The sequence below is a fragment of the Ascaphus truei genome, chromosome 4, assembly GCF_040206685.1.
Source record: "Ascaphus truei isolate aAscTru1 chromosome 4, aAscTru1.hap1, whole genome shotgun sequence".
In the NCBI taxonomy this organism is placed as follows: domain Eukaryota; kingdom Metazoa; phylum Chordata; class Amphibia; order Anura; family Ascaphidae; genus Ascaphus; species Ascaphus truei.
In genome coordinates, this window is record NC_134486.1 from 289286648 (window position 1) to 289312778 (window position 26131).

The 26131-nt window shown below is 47.2% G+C and overlaps 1 protein-coding gene across 2 annotated transcripts in view; it reads right to left on the bottom strand.

Moving 5' to 3' along the window:
* The window catches only part of SLC22A16 (solute carrier family 22 member 16), a 66352-nt gene that overhangs the window by 4132 nt on the left and 36089 nt on the right, over window positions 1-26131 (bottom strand). For both annotated transcript variants that reach the window (XM_075597615.1, XM_075597616.1), the window contains exons 3-7: window positions 12977-13094; window positions 6949-7486; window positions 5958-6085; window positions 3246-3355; window positions 1263-1362 (exon numbers count right to left, since the gene is read on the bottom strand). In XM_075597615.1, coding sequence (XP_075453730.1) covers window positions 1263-1362; window positions 3246-3355; window positions 5958-6085; window positions 6949-7486; window positions 12977-13094 — 994 coding nt within the window. The remainder of the gene's footprint in view (window positions 1-1262; window positions 1363-3245; window positions 3356-5957; window positions 6086-6948; window positions 7487-12976; window positions 13095-26131) is intronic.

Here is a 26131-nt window from a genome sequence, read left to right on the forward strand (position 1 = left end):
ACAATTAGAAAAAGACTGAACAAGTATGGTTTGTTTGGAAGGGTTGCCTCTTCTCTCTAAAAAGAACATGGCAGCACGGCTTAAGTTTGCAAATTTGCATCTGAACAAACCACAAGACTTCTGGAACAATGTCCCTTGGACAGACAAGACCAAAGTGGAGATGTTTGGCCAAAATGCACAGTGCCACGTTGGACGAAAACTAAACACAGCATATCAGCACAAACACCTCATACCAACTGTCAAGCACGGAGGTGGAGGGGTGATGATTTGGGCTTGTTTTGCAGCCACAGGACCTGGGAACCTTGCAGTTATTGAGTCGACCATGAACTCCTCTGTATACCAAAGTATTCTAAAGTCAAATGTGAGGCCATCTGTCTGACAGCTAAAGCTTTGCCGAAATTGGGTCATGCAACAGGACAATGGTCCCAAGCACACCAGCAAATCTACAACAGAATGGCTGAAAAAGAAAAGAATCAAGGTGTTGCAATGGCCCAGTCAAAGTCCAGACCTCAACCCGATTGAAATGCTGCGGCTGGACCTTAAGAGAGCTGTGCATAAACAAATGCCCACAAACCTCAATGAACTGAAGCAACGTTGTAAAGAAGAGTGGGCCAAAATTCCTCCACAATGATGTGAGAGACTGATAAAGTCATACAGAAAACGATTACTTCAAGTTATTGCTGCTAAATGTGGTTCTACAAGCTATTGAATCATAAGGTATACTTAGTTTTTGACACATAGCTTCTCCATTTTGGCTTTATTCTTGTTAAATAAATCATGACACGGTGTAATATGTCATGTGTTGTTGTTCATCTGAGGTTGTATTTACCTAATTTTAAGACCTGCTAAGGAACAGATGATTGTTATTTTGTACTGATATGTAAAACCATAGAATTCAAAGAGGGTGTACTTTTTTTTCCACACAACTGTATATCACAAAGCGTCGGCGTCATTTGCTAATAAAGCTTTATTGTTTTTCTTCTTTTATTAGTGGTACATAAGAGGATATTTATATCATAACATACATTCTCTTGTTTAGAATATTGGAATCTTTAAGATCACTATACATCTTTATATCTGACTATGTACTTTGAGTGCAAGTGATAGGGGCTCTTTTGTGGGGATCTTTCCCCACTAAGCCATTTTTGTACATTCTAACATTAATGTCCCAATGCACCTTGGTTACTACTAATATACATATTGGCACTAGGGTTTGAGCAGTGAGTCTTTAGTATAATAGTTTAACATTATACAGTGTTTACCTGTGGCATGAATATCCAAACATCTGTCAGGTAGACACAAAACGGGGCGACCACACTACCGATACGACACATCATGCTTCCACTGCCAACAGCAAGTGACCTAAAATACCAGGTATGCAGATCATTAGTTCTAGTACTACGGGGCCGATCCACACAGTTCAGTGACATAACACGGCGTTAACCTGAAACTTAATTCTATTTGCTGCAAGCATGAAGTAAAGCTTCAGCCATTCTTTTTGCAACTCAAACTGTGTCCCTCCAACTTCCTTTTGCTGTACTATATATATATATATATATATATATGCTTCTATTTGGAACATTTGGGCTTTGATGGGCTAGCCTGCACCAGGATCAAACTCTTAGTGTGCCTCTGAATACCTGAATATTACAATGATAGCTACAAGCCTATGCTAATGAGATATACAGTAGAACGTTAATTGATTTGGCATATAATTAGCTTTGTGGATATGGGTTAACCTCAGTGAAAATAATGTCCGTTACTGTTTTAGGTAACGTCACATTAATGGGGATATTGATTTAACGAAGCATTGCAGGTCTAGTCCTATGTAAATCAGACAAAAGAGGGGGGAAGGGGAACACAAAATGAATGAGTCCCCTAAAGAATTCACTAACTGCACACCTACATAATGTAAAATCTAACTTTTAATAAATTTACTTAAAACATATATTACCAAACGTAGTGTACTGTGTGTTTTTAAAAAAAAATGAATTAAATATTCAATAGCGTGCAACCATGTCAATAAATGTATGATTGTACAAACCCAAATACAATATTCCTGGGTTTGACAGGACAGTGGATGCTGAAAGTCAGGGTATTAACCCCTCTGGAGTATGTATGCAGACTGTAGGAAACCGTATCCTACTCAGTGAGCCTTTAACTGGTCAAAGACACAGCAATCCTGCAATGATATATATATAGCAGCGAACACCTATGGTTGTATTAAATGCATATGCTTGAGACGCGCAGTTGTGTCAGTCTCCTACTTGGAGCTGTTTTAATGTAGTGCCTTAAGTCTCCTGGCTCTATTTATGCAGACGGCATTAGCTTGATAAATACAACAACAGACAGTGAGTCTGCCTCCCTGCTATATACAATACATGATATATACACAATCTGAGCCTCTCTGCTGGGTAACTCTAGTTCAATGGTACTGTGAGTACCAGCTCAACTATACTGAGGGTTATTGTGGATTGATTGCGCCTGTGTCAGCGTCACCTCTCAAGCATATGCATTTAATACAACCATAGGTGTTCGCTGCTATATATATATCATTGCAGGATTGCTGTGTCTTTGACCAGTTAAAGGCTCACTGAGGAATATTGTATTTGGGTTTGTACAATCATACATTTATTGACATGGTTGCACGCTATTGAATATTTAATTCATTTTTTAAAAAAAACACACAGTACACTACGTTTGGTAATATATGTTTTAAGTAAATTTATTAAAAGTTAGATTTTACATTATGTAGGTGTGCAGTTAGTGAATTCTTTAGGGGACTCATTCATTTTGTGTTCCCCTTCCCCCCTCTTTTGTCTGATTCACTTATCAGTTCACAGTTTGCACCCACATTTACAATTACCATTATTATTATATACTTTTTCACTTTACTCAATTAGTGTGGCCCTGTGATCACTCCCCAATCCTCCCCTTGTTTTCTAGTCCTATGTAGCTTATAGAAATCCTATCAACTACCGTTTCATACACAATAAGGAAATTACAAAGATATTATTCGTGCAAATGCAACGTGAAATACTCTAGGTTCAAGTAATTTTTGCCTGTGTTCAGAATATAACTAAACAAAAACAGTTATTTAAAAAAAATTAAAAAGATAAATATTGTCATTGCAAAATCCTTTGCATTGTGCACATAAAGGTAAGACATAATCTAGAAATCATATACTGTTCATATAGAGTTAATAAAAAAATGTACAGAATATAGCAAAGCAGTTCAATCTTTACCGTACAATTGTTGGATATAGCTCAGCTGTGTATAAGTAAATTAATCCAAATGCAACTCCTATTGAAAACTTTCCTGCCATGCTCATTATGATGGTTATGGTGCTGAAATTCTGCAAGACAAAGAGGAAGAACAACATTTCAAATGTGCAGTCTCACATACTGTAGACCAGGCCTGCACAACATACGGCCCGTGGGCCGCATGCGGCCCGCCTGGCCTCTCTGTGCGGCCCGCGATGACTCTGGCCGGGCGCCAGTTAATGAAATAAATAATAATAAAAAAAAAAGTTTACAAAAATGGCGGCGATTCATCCCCCCCCCTCCCGAAGAAGAAGCCTGGAGTGTGGAGCTTCCCGAGAGCTGATCGTATATTATTCAGTTTCAGATTCGTATAATATTCAGTCTCTGCGGATGCTGTTCATTTCGGGGAGGACTTCTACTGCCGGATCGCATGTTTGGCGGTGATATTGATTTTCACAACTGCATATATTTTATCTGCCCTTGTGAGTGAGCCTTTTCCCTCCCTTCCCTATCCCCACCATTTAAATGTTTATTTTTTACGCTATGGGGCGTGCGCTTTCTTTATTCTTTCCCTCTTAGAACTACTTCTGAATGTGGTTCATCCTTATGAAAGCTGCACTTATGCTCCACTTATTGTTAGTTAGCACTTTCTTTCTTTTATGGTTGCGCAAATACGCCTCTGCCTGTCTACCATTCAAACTTTATCTAATGCATTACACTGTGACTTCAACGATTCCCTGACTTTAGTTTCCTCCGCGCCCGTGACCGCATTGTAAACAATGTTTGCGGTCACCATGACGACCGAACCTAGTGACGGTCATTGCGGAATGACGTCATATGCGTCAATCTTTGAGCTTCTTGCGTAATGACGATGTTTATACCTTGTGACATCTATAAACCTATTAGAAGGATGGCCTTATTCACATAGACTTTAGGATGTTTGATTCTCCCTGATTTGCCACAGCTGTGGTTGATTCAAAGCACTTTTTGGCACTTTTTGGCACGAAAATTGCCCATACTATTTCCCTATATATACTGGCTCACTCCTCCCCTCACCACTCCCCGAAGAAGACCGTTTTAGTCAAAACGCGTTGGAGTGGGAGTCTGTGGAGTGGGACCCCTACTGTTTTTTCCTGACAAGCGGCTCTGGTCAATCGTTATTTGGCCCCTGACACCCATGCTTTTAGTGGTGATGTATTCATAATATTGTTACATGTGCTATTACTGCCTCCACTTTCTGCAGTTATTTTCTCACAATAAACAGTGATTCTTTGCTGGATGTGCACTAATCTGCAGTGTGTGCATATGTCATACATGTATGCTCAATTGAGAGCTTCTTGTGTTTGTTGAACATTTTTTGGTGTCGCAATTGTATTGTATTGTATTGTACCTTTGCCTCTAGGTATACAATGTTTGGTAGATGTGAGTCCCCCTCCTCCTTTAATATTCTTCCCTTGTTTTTAGGGATAAAACGATGAGACTGATAAAACCTGCCAATGAGACTGATTGTGGGTGGGCTAGTACCATCTACCACCTGTCTTCAGGAGGATAGTACCCATACAAGTGGTCATTATGTACTACCATTAATATTATTACTCATTTCTATCACCTTGGATAAAGTGGTTTTGGCTTACAATATTCTTGATTTCCTGGCATTGGAGCGCTTTAGCCTACTTTTCTTTCTCCCTTGTTTTTAACCTACTATAATACACTCATTGTTAATACTATTGTGGTATGCCCGTGTGCTTTTTAGAAGGTTGCTTTTCTCGTTGCTATGTATCTATTTTCAACCTTTAGCACTACTGTCTAGTAGTATTATACGATATACTGTATTGACAGTTTTTGGGCAACAGTGATATATCGTGTCGATGCGGTATACCTTTGTGTGTTTCAATATATATATATACACATTACACTATAAAAGAGTCATTATAAATGGATGTCATAGGTACATTTTATGTAATATATTTTAATCAAAAACTATATTGATATACATGTCTATTTTTCTAGTATATAATGAAAGTCAGTAGCACTTGCTTCATTTCAACTCCATTGATCAAAAATGCTATTCTCAAACAGACTGGGATTTTACTGAATTTCACAAGAAATAATCAAGTAGACTTTCCGAGTGACAAAGACCTAGCTGTACTAAAGTAGTGTAAATGGTCTTCTCTGTTTACCCATATGCTATTTTGAGAGGTGTACAAACAGCCTGTATCTTAGGAAAGAAACAGGCTGTCCAAATATTTTAAAATGCGCAATATATATTCTTAGACTGTCGATAGCATAAACAGCGAGATATGTTCAAACAGTAATCATTTGTCCCAAGCATAATTTTGCTTGTAAGTTAAGCATACACAAAACCGACCCGTTTCCAAAAAATACAGTATGTACTGTACACTAAAAAACAAAGTCTGTCTTCAATATATTGCAGTGTTCAAAATATTAATTAAAGATTAGCTGGATGAGGGCATTACGTGTCAACATCTGTACAACAGAATCCATTGAAGGTGCAATCACTATAAGCAGAGGTGAATTATATATATTTTTCTTCTAAAACCATTTCTTACTGTGTTACTACCAATGGACAGATTGGTACTAACAAATGAAAAAACTCCTAACAAATAAAATAACGACTAATGTGGGGGTCACAGTATGTCAGCCCCATTAATGACAAAAAGTGATGAGCTAAACCTGAGGAATTAACATAATCACGCCACAGATTACAGCGCTGAGTATAAGGAATGGAGCCAATGTATTTCTTCTCCCAAGTTTGTCCATACCGATACAAGCAACAACATAGGATGGGATCTCCACAGCACCTACCAAAACAAACAAAATAGCATTGTAAGCAAACGTTCTGCCTTTCATTTGGGGATGCTTTGTTACAGTTATCTCATAGTAAAACATATTTTGTTACGTGTATTGCTGTAGTGCACAAAGAGTTCTAAAAAGAATTGTACTACAGTAGTATAACAAGTCCCCACTACAAATAAGTTACAATCTGGTGCTTACAGCTCAGGAAGATAAAGTGAGATGGCACTGAGAGTCACACCTGGTTCTCCCAATCCAGAATTAGTGTCATTCTCACCAGCTCATTCAGTGTCCCTGATTCGTAATACGATGCGACCATTCTGGCCTCATTGAGTGATGTGTCTCTGAGCTGAATTATGTGTGTCTGCTAATGAGCAAGATGTAGCCCAAGTAACACAACAAACCAATGCAGTTGCTGTGAAAACATTGAGTATAGAATAATAAGCAATGCTACTTTTAAACTGAGAGTATATGGACAGAACAGAATTTCAAGAAATTTTACAGCTTACTTATAAGATTTGCACTGGTTCAGAAAGCTCCGCAAAAACCATACATGCAATAAGTTCCTGATAAAATTACACACAGAGGTGTTTAGAATTTTAGTAAACTGTAAAAAAAAAAGTTTCATGCAATAACGGCAAGGAATACAAGCTAGCATACACAGATAAATCGCAGAATACATATATTACAGATAATCATATAATATCAATGTTTCTGTTCCTAGAGTGTTGATGATGGTCCCTCTTGGAACAAAAATGCTGATCTTTCATATTATGATTCTATTATATATTTTGTCAATGATTTTTCTGTGTTCAGGTATTTATTCCTTGCCATTTATATAAATCCCTGGTACATTTACTGCAATATTTACCTGTGAGAAAAAGGTTTAAATACTCGTTCCCTCCCAAATTGACAGAATTTAAGGCAAACACATAGTATCCCAAGCTCCCAGTGAACCAAATGAGCCAGACAGAAGTGGTCCTTCTTGCAATGCTCCAGTTATGAAAAAGATCTAAGACGTTGTGCTTTTTCACCGTGGAAAGATCATTTTCACCAGCTAGACTGTTTTCCTCAATTGAACATAGTTCAGAAAGTTTGCATGGAGTGCTGACTTTGTTCCACTTCTCCATTGTGTTAATTAATTTTTCAACCTCCTTGTATTTTCTCTGTGAATGAAGCCAGAACGGTGTCTCAGGAAGCATCCAGCAGCACAAGACAAAGGGCAAGGTTGTTATGGAAAGGATTATCTGGTAAATCCACCAGGTGCGCACCAAAAACCCAACCAGAGCCACCACCATAACTCCGACAGCAAAGAAAGCATGGACGTGCATGGAGGCCCATGTCCGAGCTTTGATTCCAACGTATTCTGTAACATACACAAATACAACCACTAAATAGCCACTGGACACCTGAAAATTTTAAAAAGAAGAATATTAATATCAAAATAGCAATATAACCTTAACTTATAATATTACACAATGACAAACTTTTCTTCAAATGCAGAACCATACAAGTAGAAGGCACACAGTATTGCTGTACATGTAATACCTGGAATACAAATATAGTTTATTTAAACCAGCAGATATTTTATTTAACACGTTTGAATTTCAATTAAGAGACAAATGTAAATGTAAGTAAAACACAAAATCTGTAAGACAAGTGTTTCAGAATATGACTACTTCACCTACCTAAATTAGGTTATGTTTTATTAAGCCAAGCAGCATACATATCACTCATTGGTCGGGATTCACTAAACCGATGCGACCTAACTTGAATGGCACATAAAGCTGGATTGGGGTGCGATACTCCACACCGGCACTTAGTCAATCTCTACCATTATTTTTAAACCAAATCCATGTGACCATTAGACTTAGTCCATTTAGTCCATTCAATGAACTTAAGCCCTCATAGATCTGTATTTGTTGTAGCATGGAGACTGGAAGAACCACAAAGCAATGAACTGGGTTGACATTGTAAATGTATAAATAAATGCATCCTTAAAAATGATAAAACTAATTATCACCAAAATCTGTACTGACAGAAATCAAATATTAATTATTATTATATAATTAGTAAAAGGCATGTAGGTGTTAATGGTGTTTATTAATTTCAGACTGCTCGTAAACAGAATTCAGAGAGAAGGAATCTTAAATGATAATACATTGCAGAGTTTCATGCAGCATTAAATGAATGAAAAAGGAGGATTTAAAGGAATGTGTGTTGGGATTATTTTCTCTTGCTTGTGGTTGTGGGGAAATACCTCTACAGAATTCCCTATTTCCCATTGTTAACTTCCTGTGACACTTTTTATATTATCTCTCTGTACTATCTTGCTAAATATGTAAAGCTTTGTGTACTGCACATTGGTGGAGCTATATGAAGAAAGAAAAAAAAAAAATATATATAGCAAATGGAAATATTACTGTATGCTCATTTGCATGTCTTAAGATAGGCCTGCAATCCTGCCTTTCACCATTATCACCCATTGCTTCAAAACCATATAACATGGTCCCCTATAAGCTTATGCTTGCTGCATTTCACAGCTTTGAGCACAGCCTGGGTTAAGATGCATAGCCAGTAAACCTATGCGTATATGGTTTTGAAGCAAAAAGTGGCACTGTGTGCTCATTTGCATGTCATTTCCCAGAATCCCTTGCTGCAGTGGAAGCACTGTGTGCTGGGTGATAATGGTGAAAGGCGGGGTTGCAGACCTGTCTAAGACATGCAAATGAGCAAACAGTAATATTTCCATTTGCTATATGCTTTACTGTAGAGGGGTTTTGTCACTTTTTTTTACCCATCATAATTTAAGTGTGTGTGTGTGTGTGTGTGTGTGTGTGTGTGTGTGTGTGTGTGTGTGTGTGTGTATATAAAACCAATAATTAGGCACAATTAGTGATTATAAGAACCAGCCTTATGATAACTAGGACACAATCTCAATATTAAGAAATTATATGAACAATATTACCTTTAAGACATCAAATATCTAATATGCAAATAGGGATTACAACTACGAGCATCAGTATGTCCCATTGATGTACAGTATCTGTTTAACAAACGGCTTCTTCAAAAAATGGACTAGTTAATTCTACATTTCATTTTCAAATTTTTAATACAGGTTTGAAGCAGGGGGTCTCCAGAGCTGTACCCGATTCATTCCAGCTCTGGGGACCCCCTGCTTCCGGAGATACTTACCTCCGAAGGGGGTGCCGGTATCTCTCTGCAGTTTTCTGTAGTTTTCAGCTTCCTCATCCCATTGGCCAATAGGAAGCTGCACCTGATGACATCACGGCTTCCTATTGGCCCACAGGGTGTGGGAGCATTGAAAAGCAGCCCTAATGTGAAGCCTCGAGTAGCTATCGGCACCCACTACAGAGGTAAGTACTTCCGGAAGCAGGGGGTCCCCATAGCTGAAATTAATGGGGTTCAGCTTTGGAGACCCCCTGCTTCAATCCTGTATTAAACAAATGATGGGGGGAAAAATGGCTTGGATTGTCGCTTTAAAAAAAAAACATGTATGACCTTCAAAGTTACACTAATTTAAAGACAGCCACTGCTACTGCAATTATTTCCACAGTAACATATTAATATGGGATTGGAGGAATGATGTGAGATATACATGGGATCAGACATCACTAAGCTGGGCTCCTGGCTTCTGATCACGCTCCCAAGTAGAGGACAGGATGGTTCATCCTGTACATACATAATGCCATGTTATTTGAAGCGAACGCAATGTTGTGCTAACTTAATGTGACTCTAAGCCTATGTGAATTAGATAAACAATGGCTGCAGTTTTTGTATATAATTAGCTTTGTGGATATGCGTGGACCTTGGGGAAAATAACGCCTGTTACCTTTTTAGGTAATGTAACGTTCTGAGCGCCGACTTAATGGAGCTCTGGGAATTTTGTCTTATCAGCTACAAATGTGGAGCAAAATCAGCACAGAATTAGAAGGGCTTTAATTTTTTTTGATGCACATCAGATGTTGCAGTATATATGATAACAAAATATTTTCTTTTCACAGCATAGCTATTATATACTATATTAAACGAATAATTGATTTCTACTAATACTGGCTATAATATAAAAATAATTCTGTCCTAATTTAAATTGTACCAATCAAGTATGTGTCACAATGCGTCAAGTCAATTCAGACAACAAACTATGCGACATATGTAAGAAGTCACATAACATCCCTCATACATACCATGCACATTGTATTAAGGTTTGTGCTGTAGGTGTGAGCACTATCAATTTAACACAATAAAAAATATATATGCTGTTAGTACAAAGGCTCCATAGTGCTAAGAAAATGGAATAAGGACTGTGGCTCCAGATTCCAGAAGCAGTAACATTCCATCCTAGGGAGGTCTAGTTTTCTACTTTTGCCTATCATTGTTTTACTCTTCTATCACTTAGTTATACATAAAACCATATATTTTTTTTAACAGTCGTATATTCTTCACATCAATTTTATTCCCATTAGGTTTTTTACATAGTACACCATTCACAAAATATAGTTTATTTTCAGATACAGTACTTGGCTGATGAAAACAAACAGAAAGTGAACTGCGCTCTAATAATTGTGAACAAAGTGGTGTTATCTTACAGTGATTAAGTGATTAATTAAATATATAAACCTGTTACTTGGTGAAGGTGTGCAGCTGTATTCGTGGAATGGCTCCACATACCAACTAGAAGAACAAATACAAAAGAAACAGCGCAAAAGACCTCATAGTGTAGTATGAATATAAAATTATATTATTATAACAGGTGAGTATTGCACGTACATCAGATTGAATAATTACTGGCAGTACATGTATATGGACATGTTACCAATCAGCCACGAGTGGAATGGGTTGTCTTCACGTGGGTAGAATCTCCTTCCCCTCTCCTCTGATGGATCAAGGCGGCCGTGGTGTGTGTTATTGACCCGGCATCCAACTGCAGCAGTCCGGTGGAATTCGTCTGCTTCACAGCTGTTGGTTCAGCGGGGCAGGCTCGCGGCATCCAATTCCAGCAGCCCAATGGGAATCCTCTACTGCACGGCTGTTGAAACAGCAAGATAGGCTTTTCCTCTGTGTCTCACGGCGTGTGTCGGCGTGTGACGTCTAATTCAGGCGCGCGTCTAGTGACGTCATCCGGTGGCGTCTGCACGAACTCAGCCGATCAGGGAGACAGCGGGCAGGAACGGGGATGAAGTGATGGGTGTATACAGGATACAAAAGCACAGTGGGTAGTCCAGAGAAGCGCTTAGTAGTTTATGAGTGACTGTCCCAGTCTTCCGGAATCCAAAAGGAGAGTAAAGGTCCCAAGGAGGTCCAGGCAGGAACAGTGTGTGATGGGTACTCACTGTGCTTTTGTATCCTGTATACACCCATCACTTCATCCCCGTTCCTGCCCGCTGTCTCCCTGATCGGCTGAGTTCGTGCAGACGCCACCGGATGACGTCACTAGACGCGCGCCTGAATTAGACGTCACACGCCGACACACGCCGTGAGACACAGAGGAAAAGCCTATCTTGCTGTTTCAACAGCCGTGCAGTAGAGGATTCCCATCGGGCTGCTGGAATTGGATGCCGCGAGCCTGCCCCGCTGAACCAACAGCTGTGAAGCAGACGAATTCCACCGGACTGCTGCAGTTGGATGCCGGGTCAATAACACACACCACGGCCGCCTTGATCCATCAGAGGAGAGGGGAAGGAGATTCTACCCACGTGAAGACAACCCATTCCACTCGTGGCTGATTGGTAACATGTCCATATACATGTACTGCCAGTAATTATTCAATCTGATGTACGTGCAATACTCACCTGTTATAATAATATAATTTTATATTCATACTACACTATGAGGTCTTTTGCGCTGTTTCTTTTGTATTTGTTCTAACAGTACTTGGCTACTAGAAAAGCAAGCAAACAAGCAGTTCCAGACCTGTTAATGCATTTATAGGATTGCCATGTACTTTTATAATCTTTTACACTGTATGTACTGTATCCAGTTGGCATTATCATAAAACAAATAAAGCTCACTTTGGTCATCTTAATTGAAAAACATTTTTTCACTCTCTTTGGTCATTAATATGATTATCATTTATTTATAACGCGCCATACGTAGCGCAGCACACTAAGGTTGGAGGATGAAAACAATAAAATAAAAAACATTAACATATATTGCTACAGTACTGTAGGTAAGCAGGGCCCTGCCTCAAAGAGCGTACAATCTGTAAGGAAGGGTAAGGGACATAAGGTACAGCGGGATAAGAAGGCTGCTGTGTTTCGGATTGCTGCTTGTTAGTTGAAGACGTTGGCGTTTGGGAAGAAGTTGGATTAATATGTTCTAAAAACCAAACATCATAATGTGTGTGTTTGCAACAAACTATATTCATGTATTCTTGTTAGAAACCTTCAAAACGGATCCTGCTTTTGTTATGCACAATGCAATTATTCCCATGTGGGACAGTTGGAATATCTTGAAATATGTTGGTTTGCTCTCAAAGTTAATTTTCAGATTGTGCCACCAAAGACTTTCAGTGGTATAAAGGGAAAAGCCTCTCACTGAAAACTATTTACGTGAAACCACTTCTCCATGTCAGAGAAGCTCTGACTCGCCTTGTGAATGGAAATGAGAGCTCCTCAGAGAAGCAACTGCAAAGCCAAAAGGAATATAGGTTGAAGATTTACAACTGAGGCTCTGTATTTTAGTCGTATACATTTGAATGGAGCAGGAATAGAACTCTGGAAAGACGCTTTCGCCTCTTCAATAGCATATTGAATATGGACGTGATGCTTAAGTGTTGCGAATACGTCAAAATGTATATATTTTTTTAATAAGCATTTCTTAAAATGAGTATAACTCCCCCCCCCCCCCAATAAAATAGTATAAGAATAAACACACACCATAGCCAGGAGAAAACGTACGATCACGAAGCTGTAGTAGTCAAAGGTGAATGCCACTGCAATGCCGAATATAAACTGACCAGTGCTTGTGAATAACATTATTGGTCGTCTCCCCACTCTGAATGTTGGGAGAAGAATGACAAGGGTTATACAGTTATTGAAACGTAGGAAATGGATACAAATACTGTAATTGCAAGAACATGCTATTCCTTTATCTCCATATTACAAAACAGCATCATATTTAGCAAGTAAATTTTTTTTCTTTCAATTGGACCTCAGTAACTAGGTTTACAAGACACATACTTTACACTGTGAACAACATTACATGGTCTATTTATATCAAGAGAAGTGTCACAATATTTAAATACATACAGAAAAAATGACTGCACTGGTTTGTATCCAAGAACACTGTTGAAGGCTCAATGGTAAAACATAAAGATAAACAAAAACAACACCGTTGTTACTAATGTCGCTGTACTTTATTTTTTAACCATTTGCTTTTTAGTGCTGCAGTAACCTAAAAGAAACGCTAAAGCAACATTAGTAACAACAGTGTTGTTTTTGTTTATCTTTATGTATTTTGCAATTGTACAGTCTTTGATTCGTAGGCTCCTTCTTACCAAGGATCTGCTGCATCAGATTTGCTCACAATATACATTTACTTTCTGGATATAGAGGCTGCAATCAGAGGACATTTGAATCAACAAGCCAGTTATTTAAAAAAATAAAAATAAAACTGACTCTTTAAAGCATGTTCTGTATCCATCTGTGCTGTATCAGAGATTTGGGGGGGGGGGGGGGGGGGGTGGGTTGAGTAAGTATCAAGATTAAGCAATTTGCTCCGAAACACGAAGCAAACATTTTCATCTGCATCAATTTGCACCAGAGGTATCTGTATGAAGCTTGTAACATTTGGTAAAGAGGTTAACGACCCTCCAGACTTGGCAGATTTATTTGACGCAAACTTATAGTCACAACTTTTGATACATGTTATTATAAGATTGCACTCAATACTGCAGTGGTTCTCAACCTTTTTTGAGCTGCGGTATCTGTAAGAGATGTGTGCAGAGGTACATATAATGGAGACCGATTTAGGTGCAATTATATTTTGGCTTTATTCAGCCTGTTCCTTTATCCAGGCAAAACATACAAAAACAACAAACCCCTATCCCTTTGTAAAGGCTAACTTACTTTCCCATACCCTATCTGCAGGACTGGAGGGATATTCCCATTACCAGCCTATCACCCCAAAGTCTCAGGAAGTAACGTAAGCAGGTGGCTCTCCATGTCAGTCTCTGTCAGGTTCCTCTGTTGTCAGGTGTCCAGGAAATATAGGTGCCTGGGTGTTTTGATCTCAGCCTTTGTGTTCAAGACATTGTCTGTGTGCAGGCTTCTCTGCTCTCCTTCTGTCAGCCCAAATGTGAGCTAAGGAATCTCTCACCTGTTTCTCACATCAGGCTTTTTCTAAGAGTTCTAATCAGCCAGATGGAGTCTGGTTGATTGCCTGTGTGCAATTAACCAGCATACTGCTGGATTTAGAGGTATTTTCTCTCAAACAGTGATATGTCCCTGTTACATATCTCCCCTGTTTGTGGGAAGCTCGGGCTTACCACAGCCAAAGCCCATCCATCCCCTCTCACTAGATATATCCCTGGGCTCGAATGAGAGTGGATGGAGAACGAGAGCCTTCAGTCGCGCTGGGATTGGAGTCCTTTCTCCAGGTCAGTAATGTCTCCTCAAGAAGGTGCTTGAGCTCAGCACTCTTTAGTCGCTCATGGAGGACTTTTTTCAAGTACAGTCTTTCTACTGACCGCGTGGTCATGAGATTTCCCCTGCATCGGGAGATCATCTCTTTGTAGGCAGACTGTATGGTGACAGTCACACAGCATTTTTCGCAAATAGCTTTCTCTCGCCATCTTTTCCATGGACTCCAATTCAGCACTAAATGTCCATTCCTTGTAACCCTTGCTCAGGTCTTGCAAAGCCTCTGCCAGATTACTTTTGAATTCAAATTAATTCATTAATTTGATTAATTCATTAATTCAATTAACCAGCACACTACTGGATTTAGAGGCAGTTTCTCTCAAACAGTGATATGTCCCTGTTACAGTACCCTTGAAGGATTTATAAAATCTCGGGGCACACTTACTACTCAGAGCTCACCTATCCCTTCATCGCTTACACGCACACGCACTCACCCTCCTTTTCAGAAGCACACACAACACTCGCCCACCCTCTTCTTATACACTCCCTACGCTCACACACATTTTTAACTCCTCCCTCTACTCTGGTACCTTTCCCTCCTCCTTCAAACATGCAACAGTTATACCATTACTCAAAAACAGCAAGCTTGACCCTACCTGTCTTTCTAACTATCGTCCTATCTCCCTTCTGCCTTTTGCCTCTAAACTCCTTGAACGTTTTGTATTCTCTCGCATGTTCCATTTTCTCACCACTTATTCTCTCCTAGACCCTCTAAAATCTGGCTTCCACATTGCTCACTACACTGAAACTGCCCTCACTAAAATAACTAATGACCTCCATGCTGCCAAAGACAACGGTCATTACACTCTGCTCATATTACTCAACCTCTCTGTAGCATTTGATATCTTCTCCTTCACATTCTCCGTACTCTTTGTATTCACAACAATGCTGTATCCTGGATCTCCTCTTACCAATCCCATTGTACTTTCAGTGTCTCTTTTGCTAATACTTCCTCCTCCTCCATCGATCTCTCTGTGAGGGCACCCCAGTGTCTCTTTTGCTAACACCTCCTCTTTCTCTATCGATCTCTCTGTGAGGGCCCCCCAGGGCTCTATCCTGGGACCTCTTCTCTTTTCTCTTTACACACTCACTCTAGGTGACTGTAACAGGGGTGTTATCCCTGTTCAGGTAATGTGCCTCTAATCCAGCAGTGTGGTGGTTAACTGCTGGTAGTCAATTAACAAACACCACCTGCCTGATTAGATGGCTTAGAAAAGCCTGTCTTTTGAGACAGGAAGTGAGACTCCTTAGCTCACACTTGAGCTGAACTTGGAGACAGAGCAGGGATTGTCCTTGACTCTCACAACTTGTCTTGAGCCCTGCCAGAAGAAACAGCAGAGCTGCTTTCAAGACACAGGGGAAACTTCTAAACCTGAATGCTGACAAAACCTGAGGAAAGGTAGCAACGCAGGAATAGAGAATATTCATGTCACTTTTATGTCAGAAAGCGCGTCTTCCCATTATGTGTTACTTGTATTATTTCTTATTTATATGATTATCACGTGTATTTCTGCTGTGAAACGCTATGTACATTAATGGCGCTATATAAAGATATACATACATACTTCACATTCTCCCCCACACATCATACTCCCTCAGACCCTCAAACATCACCATTTCACTCCACACACTCCACATGTATCCCTGTATGCACTCAGCCCACTCATTCTCTTTCCTAATCATAAACACCCCATTCATCCCCTTCTCTTACATTACACACCTTTCCCCACCCCACAGAAAGCACCAGCCTTCCACACTCTCCCAACACAAAGCCCTCACTCCTTCCCTTTTTCCTCTGACTTTCCCATCCACCTCAAACATGTCAGCGGCTCAGCGGGCGCATCCTGCGATGTCTGCAGATGAAGTGGCTTCTCTCCCATGTGCCGGGCTGGGAGAGGAGGGGCGGATCATAGCCTGGACTTCTCCAGCCTGCCCAGGATGTGACCGCTGAGCAGCCTGCCCGGGACGTGACCGCTGAGCAGCCAGCCCAGGGCGTGACCGCTGAGCAGCCTGCCCGGGATGTGACCGCTGAGCAGCCAGCCCGGGACGTGACCGCTGAGCAGCCTGCCCGGGACGTGACCGCTGAGCAGCCTGCCCGGGATGTGACTGCTGAGCAGCCTGCCCAGGATGTGACTGCTGAGCAGCCAGCCTGGGATGTGACCGCTGAGCAGCCTGCCCGGGATGTGACCGCTGAGCAGCCTGCCTGGGATGTGACTGCTGAGCAGCCTGCCCAGGATGTGACTGCTGAGCAGCCAGCCCGGGATGTGACCACTGAGCAGCCAGCCCGGGATGTGACCGCTGAGCAGCCAGCCCGGGACGTGACCGCTGAGCAGCCAGCCCGGGACGTGACCGCTGAGCAGCCTGCCCGGGACGTGACCGCTGAGCAGCCAGCCCGGGATGTGACCGCTGAGCAGCCAGCCTGGGACGTGACCGCTGAGCAGCCAGCCCGGGACGTGACCGCTGAGCAGCCAGCCCGGGACGTGACTGCTGAGCAGCCAGCCTGGGATGTGACCGCTGAGCAGCCAGCCTGGGACGTGACCGCTGAGCAGCCAGCCCGGGACGTGACTGCTGAGCAGCCAGCCTGGGATGTGACCGCTGAGCAGCCAGCCCGGGACGTGACCGCTGAGCAGCCAGCCCGGGATGTGACCGCTGAGCAGCCTGCCTGGTATGTGACCGCTGAGCAGCCAGCCCGGGACGTGACCGCTGAGCAGCCTGTCCGGGACGTGACCGCTGAGCAGCCTGTCCGGGACGTGACTGCTGAGCAGCCAGCCCAGGATGTGACTGCTGAGCAGCCTGCCCGGGATGTGACCGCTGAGCAGCCTGCCCGGGATGTGACTGCTGAGCAGCCAGCCCGGGATGTGACCGCTGAGCAGCCAGCCTGGTATGTGACCGCTGAGCAGCCAGCCCGGGACGTGACCGCTGAGCAGCCAGCCCGGGATGTGACCGCTGAGCAGCCTGCCCGGGATGTGACTGCTGAGCAGCCTGCCCAGGATGTGACTGCTGAGCAGCCAGCCCGGGATGTGACCGCTGAGCAGCCAGCCCGGGACGTGACCGCTGAGCAGCCAGCCTGGGACGTGACCGCTGAGCAGCCAGCCTGGGATGTGACCGCTGAGCAGCCAGCCTGGGACGTGACCGCTGAGCAGCCAGCCCGGGACGTGACCGCTGAGCAGCCTGCCCAGGATGTGACTGCTGAGCAGCCTGCCCGGGATGTGACCGCTGAGCAGCCAGCCCGGGACGTGACCGCTGAGCAGCCAGCCCGGGATGTGACCGCTGAGCAGCCTGCCCAGGATGTGACTGCTGAGCAGCCTGCCCGGGATGTGACTGCTGAGCAGCCTGCCCGGGATGTGACCGCTGAGCAGCCAGCCTGGTATGTGACCGCTGAGCAGCCAGCCCGGGACGTGACCGCTGAGCAGCCAGCCCGGGACGTGACCGCTGAGCAGCCAGCCCGGGATGTGACCGCTGAGCAGCCTGCCCAGGATGTGACTGCTGAGCAGCCTGCCCGGGATGTGACTGCTGAGCAGCCTGCCCGGGATGTGACTGCTGAGCAGCCTGCCCGGGATGTGACCGCTGAGCAGCCAGCCCGGGATGTGACTGCTGAGCAGCCAGCCCGGGACGTGACCGCTGAGCAGCCAGCCCGGGATGTGACCGCTGAGCAGCCTGCCTGGGATGTGACTGCTGAGCAGCCAGCCCGGGATGTGACCGCTGAGCAGCCAGCCCGGGATGTGACCGCTGAGCAGCCAGCCTGGGATGTGACTGCTGAGCAGCCTGCCTGGGATGTGACCGCTGAGCAGCCTGCCTGGGATGTGACCGCTGAGCAGCCTGCCTGGGATGTGACTGCTGAGCAGCCAGCCCGGGATGTGACCGCTGAGCAGCCAGCCCGGGATGTGACCGCTGAGCAGCCTGCCTGGGATGTGACTGCTGAGCAGCCAGCCCGGGATGTGACCGCTGAGCAGCCAGCCCGGGATGTGACCGCTGAGCAGCCAGCCTGGGATGTGACTGCTGAGCAGCCTGCCTGGGATGTGACCGCTGAGCAGCCTGCCTGGGATGTGACTGCTGAGCAGCCAGCCCGGGATGTGACCGCTGAGCAGCCAGCCCGGGACGTGACCGCTGAGCAGCCAGCCTGGGATGTGACCGCTGAGCAGCCAGCCTGGTATGTGACCGCTGAGCAGCCTGCCTGGGATGTGACCGCTGAGCAGCCTGTCCGGGACGTGACCGCTGAGCAGCCAGCCTGGGATGTGACCGCTGAGCAGCCTGTCCGGGACGTGACCGCTGAGCAGCCAGCCCGGGATGTGACCGCTGAGCAGCCAGCCCGGGACGTGACCGCTGAGCAGCCTGCCTGGGACGTGACCGCTGAGCAGCCAGCCCGGGACGTGACCGCTGAGCAGCCTGCCTGGTATGTGACCGCTGAGCAGCCTGCCTGGGATGTGACCGCTGAGCAGCCAGCCTGGGACGTGACCGCTGAGCAGCCAGCCTGGGATGTGACCGCTGAGCAGCCAGCCTGGGACGTGACCGCTGAGCAGCCAGCCCGGGACGTGACCGCTGAGCAGCCAGCCCGGGACGTGACCGCTGAGCAGCCTGCCTGGTATGTGACCGCTGAGCAGCCTGCCTGGGATGTGACCGCTGAGCAGCCAGCCTGGGACGTGACCGCTGAGCAGCCTGCCTGGTATGTGACCGCTGAGCAGCCTGCCTGGGATGTGACCGCTGAGCAGCCAGCCCGGGACGTGACCGCTGAGCAGCCTGCCTGGTATGTGACCGCTGAGCAGCCTGCCCGGGACGTGACCGCTGAGCAGCCAGCCCGGGACGTGACCGCTGAGCAGCCTGCCCGGGACGTGACCGCTGAGCAGCCTGCCTGGTATGTGACCGCTGAGCAGCCTGCCCGGGACGTGACCGCTGAGCAGCCTGCCCGGGATGTGACCGCTGAGCAGCCAGCCCGGGACGTGACAGCTGAGCAGCCAGCCCGGGACGTGACCGCTGAGCAGCCAGCCTGGGATGTGACCGCTGAGCAGCCAGCCCGGGACGTGACCGCTGAGCGGCCTGCCTGGGATGTGACCGCTGAGCAGCCAGCCTGGGACGTGACCGCTGAGCAGCCAGCCTGGTATGTGACCGCTGAGCAGCCTGCCCGGGACGTGACCGCTGAGCAGCCTGCCTGGTATGTGACCGCTGAGCAGCCTGCCCGGGACGTGACCGCTGAGCAGCCAGCCCGGGACGTGACCGCTGAGCAGCCAGCACGGGACGTGACCGCTGAGCAGCCAGCCTGGGATGTGACCGCTGAGCAGCCTGCCTGGGATGTGACCGCTGAGCAGCCAGCCCGGGACGTGACCGCTGAGCAGCCAGCCTGGGATGTGACCGCTGAGCAGCCAGCCTGGGACGTGACCGCTGAGCAGCCTGCCTGGTATGTGACCGCTGAGCAGCCTGCCCGGGACGTGACCGCTGAGCAGCCAGCCCGGGACGTGACCGCTGAGCAGCCTGCCCGGGACGTGACCGCTGAGCAGCCAGCCTGGGATGTGACCGCTGAGCAGCCTGCCCGGGACGTGACCGCTGAGCAGCCAGCCTGGGATGTGACCGCTGAGCAGCCAGCCCGGGACGTGACCGCTGAGCAGCCAGCCTGGGACGTGACCGCTGAGCAGCCAGCCCGGGACGTGACCGCTGAGCAGCCAGCCCGGGACGTGACCGCTGAGCAGCCAGCCTGGGACGTGACCGCTGAGCAGCCAGCCCGGGATGTGACCGCTGAGCAGCCAGCCCGGGACGTGACCGCTGAGCAGCCAGCCTGGGATGTGACCGCTGAGCAGCCAGCCCGGGACGTGACCGCTGAGCAGCCAGCCTGGGATGTGACCGCTGAGCAGCCTGCCCGGGACGTGACTGCTGAGCAGCCAGCCTGGGATGTGACCGCTGAGCAGCCTGCCTGGGATGTGACCGCTGAGCAGCCTGCCTGGGATGTGACCGCTGAGCAGCCTGCCTGGGATGTGACCGCTGAGCAGCCAGCCCGGGACGTGACCGCTGAGCAGCCAGCCTGGGATGTGACCGCTGAGCAGCCAGCCTGGGATGTGACCGCTGAGCAGCCAGCCTGGGATGTGACCGCTGAGCAGCCAGCCTGGGACGTGACTGCTGAGCAGCCAGCCTGGGACGTGACCGCTGAGCAGCCTGCCTGGGATGTGACCGCTGAGCAGCCAGCCTGGGACGTGACCGCTGAGCAGCCTGCCTGGGATGTGACCGCTGAGCAGCCTGCCTGGGACGTGACCGCTGAGCAGCCTGCCTGGGATGTGACCGCTGAGCAGCCTGCCTGGGACGTGACCGCTGAGCAGCCAGCCCGGGACGTGACCGCTGAGCAGCCAGCCTGGGATGTGACCGCTGAGCAGCCAGCCCGGGACGTGACCGCTGAGCAGCCAGCCTGGGATGTGACCGCTGAGCAGCCTGCCTGGGATGTGACCGCTGAGCAGCCAGCCCGGGACGTGACCGCTGAGCAGCCAGCCCGGGATGTGACCGCTGAGCAGCCTGCCTGGTATGTGACCGCTGAGCAGCCTGCCTGGGATTTGACTGCTGAGCAGCCTGCCTGGGATGTGACTGCTGAGCAGCCAGCCCGGGATGTGACCGCTGAGCAGCCTGCCTGGGATGTGACTGCTGAGCAGCCAGCCCGGGATGTGACCGCTGAGCAGCCAGCCTGGGATGTGACCGCTGAGCAGCCAGCCCGGGACGTGACCGCTGAGCAGCCTGCCTGGTATGTGACCGCTGAGCAGCCAGCCTGGGATGTGACTGCTGAGCAGCCAGCCCGGGATGTGACTGCTGAGCAGCCTGCCCGGGATGTGACCGCTGAGCAGCCAGCCCGGGACGTGACCGCTGAGCAGCCAGCCTGGTATGTGACCGCTGAGCAGCCTGCCCGGGATGTGACCGCTGAGCAGCCTGCCTGGGATGTGACCGCTGAGCAGCCAGCCCGGGATGTGACCGCTGAGCAGCCTGCCTGGGATGTGACTGCTGAGCAGCCTGCCCGGGATGTGACCGCTGAGCAGCCAGCCTGGGATGTGACTGCTGAGCAGCCAGCCCGGGATGTGACCGCTGAGCAGCCAGCCTGGGATGTGACCGCTGAGCAGCCAGCCCGGGATGTGACTGCTGAGCAGCCAGCCTGGGACGTGACCGCTGAGCAGCCAGCCCAGGATGTGACTGCTGAGCAGCCTGCCCGGGACGTGACCGCTGAGCAGCCAGCCCGGGATGTGACTGCTGAGCAGCCAGCCTGGGACGTGACCGCTGAGCAGCCAGCCCGGGATGTGACCGCTGAGCAGCCAGCCTGGGATGTGACCGCTGAGCAGCCAGCCCGGGATGTGACCGCTGAGCAGCCTGCCTGGGATGTGACCGCTGAGCAGCCAGCCTGGGATGTGACCGCTGAGCAGCCTGTCCGGGACGTGACCGCTGAGCAGCCAGCCCGGGATGTGACCGCTGAGCAGCCTGCCTGGGATGTGACCGCTGAGCAGCCAGCCCGGGACGTGACCGCTGAGCAGCCTGCCTGGGATGTGACCGCTGAGCAGCCAGCCTGGGATGTGACAGCTGAGCAGCCAGCCCGGGACGTGACCGCTGAGCAGCCTGCCCGGGACGTGACCGCTGAGCAGCCTGCCCGGGACGTGACTGCTGAGCAGCCAGCCCGGGATGTGACCGCTGAGCAGCCTGCCTGGGATGTGACCGCTGAGCAGCCTGCCCGGGATGTGACCGCTGAGCAGCCAGCCTGGGATGTGACCGCTGAGCAGCCTGCCCGGGACGTGACAGCTGAGCAGCCAGCCCGGGATGTGACCGCTGAGCAGCCTGCCTGGGATGTGACCGCTGAGCAGCCAGCCCGGGATGTGACCGCTGAGCAGCCAGCCTGGGATGTGACCGCTGAGCAGCCAGCCTGGGATGTGACCGCTGAGCAGCCTGCCCGGGACGTGACAGCTGAGCAGCCAGCCCGGGATGTGACCGCTGAGCAGCCTGCCTGGGATGTGACCGCTGAGCAGCCAGCCCGGGATGTGACCGCTGAGCAGCCAGCCTGGGATGTGACCGCTGAGCAGCCAGCCTGGGATGTGACCGCTGAGCAGCCTGCCTGGGATGTGACCGCTGAGCAGCCTGCCTGGGATGTGACCGCTGAGCAGCCAGCCCGGGACGTGACCGCTGAGCAGCCTGCCTGGGATGTGACCGCTGAGCAGCCTGCCTGGGATGTGACCGCTGAGCAGCCAGCCTGGGATGTGACCGCTGAGCAGCCAGCCCGGGACGTGACCGCTGAGCAGCCTGCCTGGGACGTGACCGCTGAGCAGCCAGCCCGGGACGTGACTGCTGAGCAGCCTGCCTGGGATGTGACCGCTGAGCAGCCAGCCCGGGACGTGACCGCTGAGCAGCCTGCCTGGGATGTGACCGCTGAGCAGCCAGCCCGGGACGTGACTGCTGAGCAGCCTGCCTGGGACGTGACCGCTGAGCAGCCAGCCCGGGACGTGACTGCTGAGCAGCCTGCCTGGGATGTGACCGCTGAACAGCCTGCCCGGGACGTGACCGCTGAGCAGCCAGCCTGGGATGTGACCGCTGAGCAGCCTGCCTGGGATGTGACTGCTGAGCAGCCTGCCTGGGACGTGACCGCTGAGCAGCCAGCCCGGGACGTGACTGCTGAGCAGCCTGCCTGGGATGTGACCGCTGAGCAGCCAGCCCGGGACGTGACTGCTGAGCAGCCTGCCTGGGATGTGACCGCTGAGCAGCCAGCCCGGGACGTGACCGCTGAGCAGCCTGCCTGGGATGTGACCGCTGAGCAGCCAGCCCGGGACGTGACTGCTGAGCAGCCTGCCTGGGACGTGACCGCTGAGCAGCCAGCCCGGGACGTGACTGCTGAGCAGCCTGCCTGGGATGTGACCGCTGAACAGCCTGCCTGGGACATGACCGCTGAGCAGCCAGCAACGTTTTTCCCTTGGGGCCACGGCACTCTAGGCAGAGGGTTGTGGCCCAACAGTGTTCTCCTCGCACCCTGGTTGAAAAGCACTGCACTCCTAACTTCTCCTATAACTACTCCCCAACAGACACGTATCGTGCAATTGAAGCAAACTTCAAACAAAACACCTTGCTACATTCATGCAAAGTGACACAGAATCAAAATGACACCATATGTTTTTGGAGCAATGCCAGCTACAGATTATTGGCCTCGCTTCAGTACTATATTGTCTGTTACATTATGTGCTTGAGAAGTAACACAGTAACTAGATGTACAGTAACACGCATGATTACGCTCAGTAATGCGTTAAGGAGTTAACAAGTGTTACCATTCTTTTCCAACGCACTACGTTTATACTTGTGGAAAATAATGCATAAGCATTAACGCAAAGCATAGTGTTAAGAGTAACTACGCTTGCTAAATGTGTGTTTTTCTGTTGTACTCTAATTATTCTTCAATATAAACTAAAGTTGTTATATTAATAAGAATACAGAATGTTGCTGTTGGAAGGCTCACTTCTAAATGAGTTCTTCCATATACTATAGGACATTCTGATAAACAAAACACAATATATTAAAAGGAATGTTAATATTCCAGTTAATGTGGCATAACATAAATCTGTCACTTTTGCTAGCACATTGATTATAATACATAGTACATAGTACATAGTAGATGAGGTTGAAAAAAGACATGCGTCTATCAAGTTCAACCTATGCTAAATTTAGACAACAGATACTTTATCCTATATCCGTACTTACAGTATATTGATCCAAAGGAAGGCAAACAAAAATATCATCCAATGATATCTCATAAGGGGAAAAATAAATTCCTTCCTGACTCCATGAATTGGCAATCAGATTATTCCCTGGATCAACATCCTTCCCATATTTACTTATTTGGTATATCCTTGTATACCTTCCCTTTCTAAAAAGATGTCCAACCTTTTTTGGAACAAATCTATTGTATCCGCCATCACAGTCTCCATGGGTAATGAATTCCACATTTTAACTGCCCTTACTGTAAAGAACCCTTTCCTTTGTTGCTGGTGAAATCTCCTTTCCTCCAACCTTAAGGGATGCCCCCGAGTCATTTGTACTGCCCGTGGGATGAATAGTTCTTTTGAAAGCTCCTTGTACCGTCCCAGGATATATTTGTATATAGTTATCATATCCCCTCTTAGACGCCTCTTCTCTAATGTACATCCCCTTTATTAATTTGGTGGCTCCTCTCTGCACTCTCTCAAGTTCCATAATGAATTTTCTAAGGAGTGGTGCCCAAAATTGTACACCATATTCAAGCTGTGGTTTTACCAATGCTTTATAAGGGGGCATAATTATGTTTACTTCCCTTCCATCCATTGCCCGTTTAATGCAAGATAAGATCTTGTCTGCCTTTGCAGCTAGCGTATTACTTTGGGCACTATTGCTAAGCCTGCTGTCTACAAGCACTCCTAAATCCTTCTCCATCAAGGATTCCCTTAATATATCTCCATGTAACTTGTAAGTCGTAAGTATAGTAATACTGATAATCGCTAGAAATAACTGTCTGGTATACCATGCTGTGAAAAACAGTAAACAGGGAAGGATTTTTTTTTGGTAATGACTAAGATTGTAGATTTCTCTTCAAAAACCCAAATGACCATATTTATACCTTGCATATGAACCCTGCAAACTTATATTACTTTTATTGGGACACCGACCTACCAGATACGGGTTGAGGAGAACCTAATGCCTACGGCAGTTATATGTGTATATAATAACAATCCACGATTATGATCGCATAGCAAATCAATCATAGAGTATCTCTGGAGAGGATTTTAAATGCTAACACGCTGCAAAGCAGTAGTGTGATCACATCCTCGTTTACTAAAAAGTGTAGTCTACTGTATATAACTGATGATTTGAGCAAAAAAGGTGGAGTGTTTCCTCACTATGTTCTTTGTACCTAATGAGCCGTTTGTTTTCTACCACTGTAGTGATGATGATGATGATGATGATGATGATGATGATGATGATGATGATGATGATGATGATGATGATGATGATGATGATGATGATGATGATGATGATGGCAACTGTCTTTTAGGGCACGTTTGGGTATAAATGTTGTGCCCAAAAGAAAATATACTTCTTATTAGGTTGACCATCTTCCTCCAGATCACTAAGGAAAGTGAATCTTTATATCATCCAGCACTACAGATATTCCAGAGGAGTCTGTAATACACTTTATAAAGTGAAAAGCTGGAAATCCAAAGCCACTACATTATGTGGCCCTAATTCTGACAGAACCGGGTTCAGAATCACTAATGGCAAGGTAAAAAAAAACCCTCTAATGTTATGGAACAAAAACTGCTTTCATTTAAAGAAAGTCAAAATATGTTTTTTCTAAACATCCAACTACATGCTGAAGGGAAGAGTTTTGTTTCCTGCTATTTTAAAATGATTATTCATTTTATTCCC